Source organism: Taeniopygia guttata, chromosome 12, assembly GCF_048771995.1.
Source record: "Taeniopygia guttata chromosome 12, bTaeGut7.mat, whole genome shotgun sequence".
Taxonomy (NCBI): domain Eukaryota; kingdom Metazoa; phylum Chordata; class Aves; order Passeriformes; family Estrildidae; genus Taeniopygia; species Taeniopygia guttata.
The window spans coordinates 18964103-18977577 of record NC_133037.1 but is presented as its reverse complement, the minus strand read 5'-3'; the positions used below and the strand labels follow the sequence as shown (position 1 = coordinate 18977577).

Below are 13475 nucleotides of genomic sequence, written 5' to 3'. Positions count from 1 at the left end.
CTCTGTGCAGCCCCAGAGAAGAGCAGAGAGGGAAGGGGCCGGGCCCAGGGCTGTGCCCCGGGGCTGAGCCTTTCCCAGCTCCTTTGCCTGCCCCAGGGAGCCTGAGCTGCTCCTGCTGCTGCTGCCAAGCCCTGGCCTTGGCTGGGGCTGGTTTAGAGCTGCTGGCAGCTCCAGGGAGTCCTTTCTGCCCCGACTGCCCCACAACTTGCTCCTTCCATCCCAGTGAGGGGCCACCGCAGGCTCGTGGTCCCCCTGCCCCTGCTCCAGGGTGGAAGGCAGAGCTGAGGGAGTGCCTTGGAGGGCACCAATCACCCAGGGGCGCTCACTGCCACTGCGGCCTGAAGGAGACATGCAACACCTTTCTGTTAAGGTCCTCCTAGATGGAAGCACCGAAGAACCAATAAATAGGAGAAAATAAATCCCTGGAGGCAGCCAGACATCTGGACCAGTTGCTGGGTGATCTGGAGAGACGCCGTGGTGGGTGCATTTCCCTCAGCCTTGTCCTGGGACTCAGCAGCCGGGGACTGTCCCTGCACACCTGGACAGGCCGTGCCCGGCACAGTGGGAAGGGATCCATGGCAGCCTCGCTGCCCCGCTGCTGCTCTCACAGCCTGCAGGGCTGTTTCCCAGCCTGGCCTGGCTGCAGCTTCCCCCCAGCCTCTGCAGGAAGGCATTTGGCACCAGCTGACAGGGAGCCCAAACTGCACCACGGGCTTACAGTCCCCTGCAATTTCCCAGTCTCCAGGCAGATCAGGAAGGGCTGCTGTTTGTAAAACAGAGCGCCCTGTGGCAGCCTCAACAGCCTTGCCTTTTTCCTGATCCTTATCCATGTCTTTGACAAGTATTACATCCTGAAGATGCCACCTTCCCAGTGGGGAATGGTTCCACCTGATCCAGCTGTTTTCCTTTCTCCAGAGATGGACCACAGGGCTTTGCTGAAGGCAGCACTTCCTGGAGGAAGCAGCGGTTCCATTGCAGCCCCTGATACACGAAGGGAGGAGATGCCAGACAGTGCCACAGAAGGTGATTGCTGTGCCAGGCTCAGCCAGGATGAGCAGTCCTGCTGGGGTCCCTCCGTGGGCGACACATCCCAAAACCTGGGAGCGACTGCACGGGGTGCCCATGGTGGGGAAAGGTCAGAGGGGGAGAGCAAGGCTGCAGTGTGTCCGGACAGGACCTGGCTCTGTCCCCTGGGGCTGGGGGAGCTGTCACAGGGCAGGGAGGGCCAGGGCTGGCAGGGGCTGCTCAGGGATGGGTTTGGTCCCTGTCCCTCCAAGCAGTGACGGCCCAAGCAGCTGCGCTGGCCCCGGGCTCTCCTGCCGGCCTGCTGGGCTTTGTTGGGTGGCACAGCCTGTGCCAAGGGGCGGCAAGGTGCCTGCAGGCCCCAGCTCTGGGGCAAACAGAGACCGTCCTGGCCGTATCCACCGTGCTGCCAGCTCAGCAGTGCAGCACAGCGCGGGCTCACGCTCCCCATTGCTCCCACAGATGCAGCCGCCCTTACAACAGCTGTTCCTGATGTCAAGAACAGCCTCAGAAGCTGTTCTTATTGGGAAACACCTTGTTTTGTACAGTTAATGACAGGTCTTCTTTTTTTTGGAGCTTTCCTTCATGTTCACCTCTGTTGGAATCTTGTATTACTGGAAGATAAAATGGTGAGTGTTTTGATCATCTTTCCCTCAAACAGCTTCTTTTAAAAGTCTAATGTAGATGGGAAACATTTCCAGCGAGGCTGCAGTGGAGCTGTGGCCAGTCCATGGCTGTCCAAAGCACTCAGCTGAAGGTTCTGCTGTGCCCAGTGCTTTCCTTGGCCCCTTCATTGCTGGGCCTTGTCCTGGGCCCCGCTGGGGCTGCAGCCAGTGCTGGCTCCCACTGAGGCTGCCTGGCCACGAGCAGCCCCAGGGGCACAGGGCAGAGGCACAGCAAGGTGGGGAGGAGAAAGAGCAAGGACGAGATCGCCCCTGAAAGGCAGAGGCGCTCTGGGGCCCGCTCCTGGCCAGGGACCTGCCCAGAGCCGTCCCTGCTCGCCGGGGCCTTGAGGGGCAGCTGTCCAGCTGGGCCAAGGTGTGCCACCGCTCCAGCCGTGCTGGGGAGCCCTGCCAGCTCTGGGCCCTGCTGTGCAGGAGGCTCCCTGTGTGCCACTGGCAGTGGGGCCTCAGCCACTGCTCTCTCCACAGCAGCGCTGCCGCAGCTCCAGCATCCCGGCCCAGAAGGCGTGACTCCCTCTTGTCCCCAGGGAGCCCAGAGAGCGTTGGGTTTGGCAGCTCTCAGACATGGCCTCAGCAGCAGCATTTGCCCAAGAAAGGAGAGCCCAGCACTCCGTGCCTTCCCCACAGCCCCCCACTTCGGCCATGATGAAGAAGCTTCCCGAGATCCCCCCACCTCCTCCCCTCCCGATCCCACCGCCCTGGTCCAGCTAGGACTGGAAGTGGGCCAGCCACGGCACCACCAACAGCTTGGGGCACCTGCTCTCCTTTACAAATAGCACACCTTAGCTATGGACAACAGCCAGAGTCACTTTTCATACTGTTCTACCTTTGGCAGGAAGGGCTGAAAATTTTCTCCTATCCTGTCTCATCCTTTACCATATTGATTTTCATACAGTTGGCTGCTGGCTGCATCTCTTAAAGACTTTATTAGCAATGCATGTTTTACCCCACTTATCGGGGGAAAAAAAAATTTAAAAATTCTTCAGTTTAGACTTTGTTTTTAGTGTGGTTGGGCCACTCACATTTTGAGCAATTAATTTTCCATAGTACTTCTTCCCTTTTCCTTACTATTCATAAAAATTTCATCTGGACATAAAAATCACCTGAATTACTGAGATTTCCCTCAAAGCCCAGAGGGAAATCTAGCACAAAATATTCTCCATGTGTACTGCACAACAATAAATATTCAGAGGAAAATACAGTGGCAGCTAAGACTTGTGGAACTCCCAGAATACTGAGCCTGCAGAGGAGGCAAACAGCCCCGACCTTGCTTGAGGGGACTTCTCCTCACAGACTCCTCTGAGAATGTCTCACTCCAGGAGGGGAAAGCTTTTAAACCTTTGCCTTATCTTCCTCCCGTGCTAAAATGTAAGGCCCTTCCTGAGAAAAAACTGAGCTACAAACAATTCTTCATTCCTCAACAAAGCTACTCAGGTTCTCGATTTATCTTAAAAGAGCAAAACCACATGGGGTCAGAAATGTCTCATCAAAGCCTGTTTGCAGAGAAACCCCACCATATGAAAGAAAATATTTATTAGCATCAGTTCACTCAAAAGAAACCCGGCCCTGAATTGAGCAGCGCTTTAAATGAACTTGGATTCCCTTTGCTCACATATCAGGTGGTTTGGTTTGCTCCTTTTTTGTCCTACAGAGAATATTCAAACTATTTGCTCTTGATAGGACTCCTTGGATGGTCCCCAAACCTGGCTCCTCATGATGCCTTGTTTGGGTTGTTAATGCAGCCTGTTAGCAGCACCTGGCTTTGTCACCCTGTTCATGGTAGCGGGGCACAGCTGGTGCCACAGTCCCCTGTGGTGCCACAGTCCCCTCTGGGGCCACGGTCCCCTCTGGTGCGTGTCCTGGCTTGTGGCATGTCCCTGCTGGTGGAGGATCCCTGCTTGTGCTGCTGCCTGCGTTCGACAAGGCCGGTCCTACTCCCCAGCCACAGAGAGACTAAAGTCACTGCTTTGGGCAGCTCCTTTGAGCGAGTTTAATGCTTACTCTTCCCTATCCCAGACCTCTGAAAAGCCACACAGCAGCACCATAAAGTCACCTCATCGACAGAGGCAAGGAGGTCTGAGTGCACAGAAGGTCGGCTTTCAAGCACATTGGGTTTTTAATTTAGTGGAAGCACTGACTCGTTCACGAGCCTTACTTGTCCAAGTGGATTATGCGATGCTGCTGTCTTGCTTGCGTTAAAGAGAAAGCAGAAGGGAGAAAGGAGTTAAGAAATGAGAGACGCACTTGGGGCGCAGGCTTGGCAGCCAAACGGAGCAGGGCGGCACCGGGCCGCTCTGCCGGGATCCCTTTTGGTGCCGGACAAAGGCGGAGAGAGCCGGGGGCTGGCTCGGTGAGCGGCGCTGGAGCGGCGGCGGCCCCGCCCCGCCCGTCCCACCCCGCCGGGGCCGGGCCCGAGCGCTCGGGATGCTCGGGATGCTCGGGCAGCGCCGCGGGCCGGGGCCGAACGCTCAGCCGGGCGGGCGCTCGGGATGCTCGGGCAGCGCCGCGGGCCGGGCGGGCGCGATGGAGCCGCCTGAGGGCTCGGACCCCTACGGGCGGCCGGCCCGGCGCACGCAGTGGCTGGTCAGCGCCCTCGCCTACCACTACGGGCTGGACCGCGGCGTGGAGAACGAGATCGTCGTGCTGGCCACCGGCCTGGACCAGTACCTGCAGGAGATCTTCCACCACCTGGACTGCGCCGGGGCGGGCCGCATCCCCGGCGAGGATTTCCGCACGCTGTGCCAGGTGCTGGGGCTGGAGGAGGCGGCGGAGCCCGAGGAGTGCGCGGGGCTGTGGGACGGGCTCTCGGCCGGGATCACCTTCCGCCAGTTCCACGCGCGGCTCTGCGGCCACTTCAGCACCCGCGCGGGGCCGCGGCTGCCGCTGGGCCGGGACAGCGAGCACATCGAGACGCAGATCCGCCTGCGCAGCCCCCGCCGCCGCCGCCGCCGCGCCGACCCCGCGGCCGCGGGCAGGGCCGAGCGGCGGCCACCGGGGCCCTGCTGCCGAGAGCGCTGCGAGGAGAGCATCGCCAGGCTGGAGGAGGAGAACGGCAGCCTGCGGGAGCTGGTGGAGGACATGCGCGCCGCCCTGCAGAGCAGCGATGCGCGCTGCCTGGCGCTGCAGGTGAGTCCGGCTCGGCCGGGCCCGAGTGCTTCGGGAGAGATGCTGCTCTCGGAAAGTCAGTGCTTATAACCCCTCCGCTGCCGGACCCAGACCGCGGTTGCTCGTTCAGCCTCGGCATTGACTTTTTTTTGCAAAGTTGAGTTACAGGGAGGCTTTAAGGAGCAAGGTATGATGGCACCGGTGTGCCATTAACTTTAGTTGTGGTGAGCACTCTGTTTAAAGTGTAGGGGAGCTCAGCCAAACAAACGCACGTGTGCAATGCTGCTTCTTCTACTGCACGTGCAGTCAGGATGTGCTGATAGCCTGTGCTGGATGTGCACCACTGCAGGGTTTTTCCTGAAGTAAGAACTTTTGGATTCTTACCTGCACAAGCAGATGCAGTGTCTCAGTCAGAAGTGCCTATAAGAAATATTAGAAGGATGTTTTCTTCAGTGTGGTCACAAGAGTTCAGAGTGTGAGCCAGTTGTGCAGGCAGGCTGGTGAATAGTCTGGGGCTCCTCTGCAGAGCCCCATGAATTACGGGGCCGGCTTCTGCTGGTTCTGCTGTCCTGGCTCGAGTTACACACTTAACAGCAGTTACATTACTCTGGCATGAAATAGCGTGGAACAGGCAGAGCAGGGAAGGGTAGCGTGGACCGATTGCTCTGGCAGCTCTGACCAGCTCTGATTTGATAGTCACACAGCACTCACAGAACCTTGCTCCACCTGTGACACTTCCACTTGCAGTAGATGACTGTTCTCTTCACAATGTCCAGCAAGGCAGGTCAAAGACACTTTCACCATTTGCTTTTAAAAAAGGGAAAGGAAATCAGCAGCAGCCATGAAGTCACCAGTCTGAGGTCCCAGGAAGAATGAAAACGAAAAAGAAGAGAGCTCCAGAACACCCCCAGCTGCTCCCTGCTCTCTTCTTCTGAACACAACTTCATTGGAAATCTTGTCCAGCAGACTTCCTGACTCCCGAGTACAGACCATAGTGATGACATTAAAGCTATACAGAAACTTGTGCAATAACATGATAGTGAGTAGTTTTAAAATTGAATGCATAGCTAGGTATTAAAAACTACTTTCCAGAGATTGTTTCCTTGTCTCTGTACTTGGCAATGGTCAAGTAGCTTTAGTTGCTGATCAACTCTATGTGATTAAAAAAAAAAAAAAAACAAAACAAACCAACAAAACCCAATCCAGCTACTTTCAGTCTTAATTAACTTAATTAAAACCCATCAATTTCTCTTTGCTTTGTGCTCCTGGTCATTACAGGTGGGGCTGCGGAAGAGCCATGCCAGCCATACAGAAGAAGGATCCTGCTTCATAGGGAGTAAGAGACCATTAACACAGAAGCACTCCCAGACCAAAAGCCTCCAAAGTGTCCTGGAGGAGGTGGAGCTCATCCGGAGCTCCAGGGATGAGCAGATTGAGGAAGCCATCAGGTCCAACCAGGAGCTGGAGAAGGAGCTGAAGAGCTCTCGGGAAGCTCTGGCCAGCCTGGAAGACTGCAACCGTAACCTGAAGAGGGAGCAGGCAGAGATGAGGAGGAAGGTGGAAGAGGCCAGACACGCTGTCCTGAGCAGTCTTGGCAAAGTGAAGGAGCTGGAAGTGAGAGCTGATGAGGTGCCACATCTGCAAATATACATCCAGCAGCTGGAATCACAACTGCAGCACTACAGGTAGGTTGGAGTCTGACAAAGTGCCTATAAAATCACTGTGTTGGGACACAAGTGAGTTTGAGAATCTCTGGTTGGGGCTTTTTAGATGTCTCCAAAACACCTTGTAAAATCTAGCCTGGGGGAAATTAGAAGCTGCTCATCCATTTTCTTGGTGGGGGTCTTCAGGAGATCTGAGAGTCTTCCAGGCCAAAGTCAGGGTGCTGATCTACAGAGAGCTGAAGTTACTCCTCAGACACACAGCACAAGAACTCAACATGGTAATGCTTCAAGAAAGCCCCAAAGCAAATTGCTGACAGTTCTTCAGAAACCATTTCCAACACACTTCCTTTTTTCACTGCATTTCCTGGTCCTTAGGTCCCATCCCAAGCCAGCTGTAATCAGTTGGCTGACCCTCCGTTCCATAGAAAGCTCTTCAACTTGTCCTAGGAATTGGGGAAAAGCACACAAGGACAACTTCTGGCCAGTGGTTTGAAACTTGCTGTGACTTCATTGCTTCTTCACTGATAGAATAGGCAATAGAGAAGCTGAAAGGTTCCTAAACCCACAAAATTAACAGAGTGGGAATCTCAAAGGAAAAACACTAGCCAGTTAAACCCCAGTTTTGTAATAGAATCAACAAATCCTTCCAGAAGTCAGAAAGTTGGTCATTAATTTAATAGTCCCCTGCTTTTGTTGCTTTTTATCTCAGACAAAACTTGGACTCACTGATGGTTATTAAGTGTTAGTAATTTCTGCCCAAGTTTCAGACTGACCTATGGAATAAAATCTAGTTTATCTTCTCACTAACCCAAAACAAAACCATATTTATAGATATATTTTTACTTACAGTACTAAATCTAGTACTTTAATGAATTGCATCTTCTGAAGTCCTTGCCTTTTCCTAAACACACACTTCCTCTGCTTATAAGAAGAATTCATAGTGTGTTATTTGTGGCATCATAGCTATTGTATTGTTGAATGAAGTGAGGAAATTCTAAAAATAACCATTTTATCCAGTGTCTTTCTGTCAGCATTGTGTATGTTAGTACTTGCATGGTTAGAGAAGATCAAAGAAAATAGAAGCATTTCTTTAAAAATCTGTAGGATTTAAAAGCCACTGCGAGGGCACGTAATGTTCCAGATGGCTGTCAGGGATGAATGACACAACTCCTGGTGCTACAAGGGATCACACAGCTCGTCAGGGCTGTCACGTTCTCCTTGGCATGAGCACCAAAGATTTAAGATGAGTTCTTGTCCTGTGGAATTGCTTTTCCAAAGTACAGTGAAGGATAAAAAAGATCACCTTGGAACAGGTTTAAAGGCAATAAACTGTGTCCACTGGCCTTGCAGGGCAGGAACTTTATGGGTTACATCAAAAGAAATAGTGTGAGTTTAGAAATGTAAATGATATGTTCCTTGTACGATAACCTTCATTTATAATAGTTTTAAATGGCATGCTCATTTAAAGTGAGTGTCAAGCTCAGGAATGGTGTTGGACTGGCCATTTAGGAACTACAGCCCTTTTTTAGCCCTGTAGCACATTCAGCAGAGGCCCAGGCCAGCTTCCACCCTTTGAGATTCTCTGTTGGCCACAAAGCACCTGCACCTCCCCATCCAGTGCAACAGCTCTTGGTGTAAACAACTTAACTTAGAGATGCATAATGATAATTGTGACTTGCACGCCTGTGCTCATATTCCATAACACATGGAATCCCATCACTCCATGTGTTCCCAGAGTGGCACAGAGGTGCCCCAAGTGGCAGAAAATGGTGAATAAGCAGTGCAGAGCTGTGTGTTAGGGTGGGCAAAGGGTTCAGCAGCAGCTCTGCCCCACACAGCCCTGGCTGTCCCAGCTTGTCCCACTCCCTCTGCTTGTCCACACTGCTGCCCAGGCAGCCCAAAGGGCTCCTGCTCAGAGACAATCCCTTTCTCCTGGTGTGCAGGAGCTGACACCCATGGCTGTGGCTCGGGTGAGCTGCTGGGAGCGCTTGGTGAGGGGAAGAGATGGGCTGGCTGAGGTGTGGAGAGGGAGGGGCAGCTGGGAGCCCCCAGGTTCTGTCTGTCCCTTGGCCAGAGTGTCACTTGTCCTGTTGGTTTAAGTCAGGTTGTGTTTCAGCTGCTCTTAGGTGTACTGTTGAAGTCTGGCTGGGTTTCAGTCTCCACTCCAGTGAGCAGTTTTCTCCCTTGCCAGCTGCACACAGAGTTTGTGAGCAGGGTCTGGATTTGGCAAGAGCTAATGCTGCAAGGTAGTGCTGGAGAGGAATGGGGGGATTTGGGTGTTCTGAAGAAAGCATTGACAATTGCAGGTATCTCTCCTGAGAATTCACCTTTACTGGCTTGGTGAGCCACAAGTTTCCTCCAGCTAAAGTCCAGTTTCTTCCAGAGAGAATCATATTCAAGAATGAGTCCAGTCTATGAGCTTTACACACTGCTCCTGTTTATAGTTTCATATTTATAAAGGAAATGCTTTCTTCCTTTACGCTTAGATGTTCATAGCTCTTTTAGCATCTAAATCTCTCTTCTAGACCTTCATCTGAGACCTGTTTGCTATCATTTAGATCTGAAATCCCAACCATGACCTTAAGTTATAATCCCTAATGCAGGAAACAACAGTTTGCTTTCAGTCAAGAAGGTGTTTAAGTACCTGCAAGTGATTAAACATTGTCCTAAATTGGAGTGTGTAATTAAAATCACCTATTCCTGATTTCATATTCTAGATTCCTATTCCTGCAAATCTGTATGACTTAAACATGAACTTTTTCTGAGTGCACAGGTTCCTGTGCCAGGGTTTGAACTGGCCCTGTCACATCATTGGGTTCCTAAACCAGCCTGGTTGATCAAATAGTTCATAGTTCTTTTCTTCAGGTGCCCATTCTGATCTTCCTGCTCTGATCAATGTGTCAGGTTTCTGTCTGGACAATCTTTCAGCTTTTATTTTTTAACCCCTGTCAAGTTAGTGAGTCAGCTCAACTTTAAAGGTAAATTTCAATAAATTCCTTCCTGAAAAGCTTGAGCTCAGTTCATTTCAGAGGAAAAAGACGTCACAAGAAATTGCATATTTACCACTGGTATTGTATAAAAAGTGTGTAATTGCCAGTGCCTGATGGCAGGACAGTTTAGGAAGTCAGGCAAGTCCCATTTTAATGCAATGCCCAGGGAATTATTTTCAGAGGAGAAATCATTAACCACTATTCCCTAATCTCCCTTTTTTTCCCCCCCACTAAGTTCTGCTGCAGCACAAGGTGACACCATCCATGTATTCTAATAGAATCCTATGATTTCTAAGTATTGTTTATAAAAACACCTTACATTGAAATATTACTACAGTGAAAATGTCACATCTACTGCTTTTTTCACCCGTTGAGCCATTTGCCCTGTCAGAAAAGGAAATTGGATTGGTTTGACAAGAATTGTTCTTGCCAAATAGGAGTTGGTTCTGTTTTCTGTACTACATTGGAGGTGGCTTAGAAATTGATTACTTAATCAAGTGTCGATATTCTTTTTCTCTTTAAAAGCCTTGGAGGGAATAGAACAATTTAACAACCATGTTTTTGATCCCAGTGTAAGAAATAAAAAGAGAGGTCATTTAGAATTGAAATAAACTTCATAATAGAGATGTTGACAGAAGGTTTATGTTGCTGCATTAATCAGCAGCACAGTAATTACATAGGTCAGTGAAGGAGGTCATAAAATACCAAAAATGCTTCCCATATGCATGGTCTGTCTCCCAAATTACTTAATTATCCATCAGCATTTCTATGTGTTAATGAATAGGAATCCTTTTGGCATGGAATGCAGAGAAGTTTGTTTCAGCCTCTCATATTTTCCTGTAAATGTGATCACTGAGGCCTCTCACATAATTTCCCCCATTTCTTTATTTCATCGGTGTCAATTTTTCCAAAAAAGTTGTGCTTTAGGTTATTTTATCCTTGAAGCAGTTCAGTTTTTCTTCTCTTTCAGGAGGCAGTGTCCTGATCTTTTCAATAATTTCTCAGGTTATCATTCACTTTGTAAAATATAACAAGATGGACCAAACAAGTCCAAATCAATAATCCAAGAACAGGAGGAAAATATGGAAATATTCCATACAGGATCAGCTCCATTAAGCGTAGGGGAAAAAAGCCCTAGGAAGGAAACATTAATACACAATAGAAGGCGTCTATAGTGGTTATTTCCAGTCAGAAGGATAGTGGTTTATATTTAGGCAGCCTAGAACTGTTCTTCTACTTAAAAAATTAGACAATAAAGAAAATTAGGACCATTTTTGCTTGACTGTTGTCATCAATACCAACTCCTTGCTGTTGTGAGGTGAGGGGCATCTGGCAACTTGTTCCAGGTGGCACAAAATTTGAGAGGAGGCGGTGGGTGTGCATGTGCTGGGCAGATGTGCAGGTGAGAAAGAAATCCTTGACAGGAGCAGGGAGCAGGGACTGATGGCACTCAGGGAACTGAGCTCAGAGAGTGAAAGGAAAGTTTAAATTTGCAGAGCATCATCTGTGAAAACGCTCAGATTCTTCTGGATGAACTGATGTAATCTCGTTTTATTTTCTGACTTTGCCTGGAGCTGATACTGTTTTCTACTAAAGGGTGTAAGAAGTTTTGTATTACAGAGAAGTCTGCCAAAAAGCACAGAGCTTCAAGTTTCGGAAGAAGTTAGCTGTAGCAGGTGAATATATTCCCATCACACGAAGCTTAGACTACTTATGTGTCTCTAGTCATAGAAGAATCATAAGCTAAGTAAGCAAACCAGATTACTCTCATTGGGAACACTTTAAAGCAGCATTTTGATTTCACAAGAGGGAATAATGGAAGGTATTGTTATTTATGGTGAAGAGAACTGTGCAGAGCAATTTAAATAGATTAATTTGGCAGCATAGAAAATGTATAGCATCTCTTTCTGTGGCAGGACCACTTTTATTTCAAATGCAAGAGTCTTTCAAAGCTTTCCATAATAATAATAATAGCAAAGCCTTGGCTTCAAATCCAGTCATGTAATTGCAAGTTCATTTATCCCGAAGGAACTGCAACATTTACCCCCAGCGTGCTGCAACACTGGCACTGTAGCCACTTCCCTGCCTTTTTCATGCTGGGATCTTGTTTACAGTGTTTGTTCTGGGGAGGCTTTCCCTGGCTTCTCCCTAAATCCTCCTTTTATCTGCCTGGCCGTGTTTGCTGCGTGGGAGTGACTCGGTGGTGGCTCAGTGGCAGTGCCACACACAGGGACACCCCCCTGTCCCCTCCTGGCTCCTTTGCTGGCCCTGCTGGAGCTGTCCCCCAGCTGATCCCTCCCTGGGGATGGAGGGGTGGAAGTGCCCTGCCAGCCCTGCTGCAGCCAGTGACAGAACCACAGCCCAGGGCAGGGCTGGTTCTATCACCCCACGGCCAGCTGCCTTCCACAGCCCTTCTGTGCATGATTTGGATTGTGCTAACCCCTCCTACACCAGAGGGATTCGTTTTTGCCACGGGGATGAGCAGTCAGTGTTTCTGCAGCTTTTCTTCCCTGAATTAGTGCCTGGAAGTTCAGGCAGCAGCTTGGTGACAGCTGTGCATATCCCTCCTTCATCTGCCTGCCCTGACTTTGTACAGCCCCCTGTGGGAATCCAGAGCTTCCCTCTGGCTGCCCTGGCAGGTCTGGGACCCTGGCAGGGGTCAGGAACCCCCCTGGACAGAGCCCCCAGAGACACTGTCTGTGATCTCTGTCCATGGAAAAGAGTTTTCAATCTTACAGGATGAATTACAAGCTCTGAGTGTTTGATAGGAATAATAATTAAGTGTGACACGGGTGCAAAGGTAAAATTTTAAATTTCTAGATTAGGGGTTCTGAGGGGACAAGATGGAGGAAATTGGGTGTGTCTTGTCCTTTCCTCCTTCTTCATGCCCTCCATGTGTCACTGTGGTGTTGGCATTTTTCTGTTGGTTCAGGCTGGGGACACACTGTCCAACGTAGGTGACAGATATTGGCACGTTATTGTAAATCCAGCACAGGTAGTTTGTGGTATTTAATGTTTGTACCATCCCACTGAGGGCAGAGCCCCACACGCTGCCCTGCAGGACAGAGCTGCGGCAGGGCAGCAGAACATGTTAGAGATAAACAGAATAAACCACCTTGAAACAGCACAGACCAATTATGGCTTCTGCTTTGGCAGCGGGGCTGACAGACAGAGACTTTCTACAGTCTCAGAATCACCAATACCCACAGATTCCGACACCCCCCCAGCTCTCGACTCTCTTACAGCACCAACTTTCTGGGTGATCAACAGATTACCCATCTTGTCTTATTTGCCTCCAAAAAAAAAAAAGGCTCATTTCACACACAATCATCACTTTAAAGAAAAACTTCCTCCCCTTCCCCTTTCAAACCCAAACACTGGAGTCCCCATGAGAGGCTCTCAGAAAGCAGAGCTCCCAGTCCAGAGTCACTGCTTTGGGGTTACACAAGAACCAGCAGCAGATGTGGTCCTGGATCCTAACCAGTCCTCAGCCCCCCTTGTAAATACCCTCGTGTTCCTCAGCACGCTGCAGGAGCAGAGGCACCCAGGGGCAGCCTGCCAAGCAGCATTTAAACCTCCCAGGAGGCTGGGCCTGAGCTAATAAATGTCACTGATGTGAGGAAATACAGTGCAGGCAACTCCTGCACTCCAGTGACACAAGGCAGTTACTCAGCAGCCCTGCAAATATTTGTTCTGTTTGGGACTCCTGCTGAATCACTGCCCATGTTTGCTGTGCTGTCCCCTTCCCTTCATCCTCCTGGGTATCCTTTCAGCTTTGTCAGCGTGTCATCTGCCTGCTTAGCAGCATGATTAAAATCCAGACTGATATTTGCCTCTCTCATGCCTGCCTGGGGTTATCCTCTTTGGGGTACTCAGCACGTTTCCCTGGACTTGGCTGGGAATCTGAACCTCAGCTATTCAGAACTGAAAACTGCAGTCACATCCTAAGGAAAGTGAAAAAAACAGGAGGAAAAAAAAAAAAAAAAAAAAAAAAAAAAAAAAAAAAAGAA

The 13475-nt window shown here is 50.1% G+C and overlaps 1 protein-coding gene across 2 annotated transcripts in view; it reads left to right on the top strand.

Moving 5' to 3' along the window:
* Positions 1 to 3492: 3492 nt before the first annotated feature.
* Positions 3493 to 13475, top strand: part of EFCC1 (EF-hand and coiled-coil domain containing 1) — a 40519-nt gene continuing 30536 nt past the window's right edge. For both annotated transcript variants that reach the window (XM_072934760.1, XM_072934761.1), the window contains exons 1-2: positions 3493 to 4832; positions 6090 to 6496. In XM_072934760.1, the coding sequence (XP_072790861.1) occupies positions 4131 to 4832; positions 6090 to 6496 (1109 nt within the window). In that variant the 5' untranslated portion in view covers positions 3493 to 4130. The remainder of the gene's footprint in view (positions 4833 to 6089; positions 6497 to 13475) is intronic.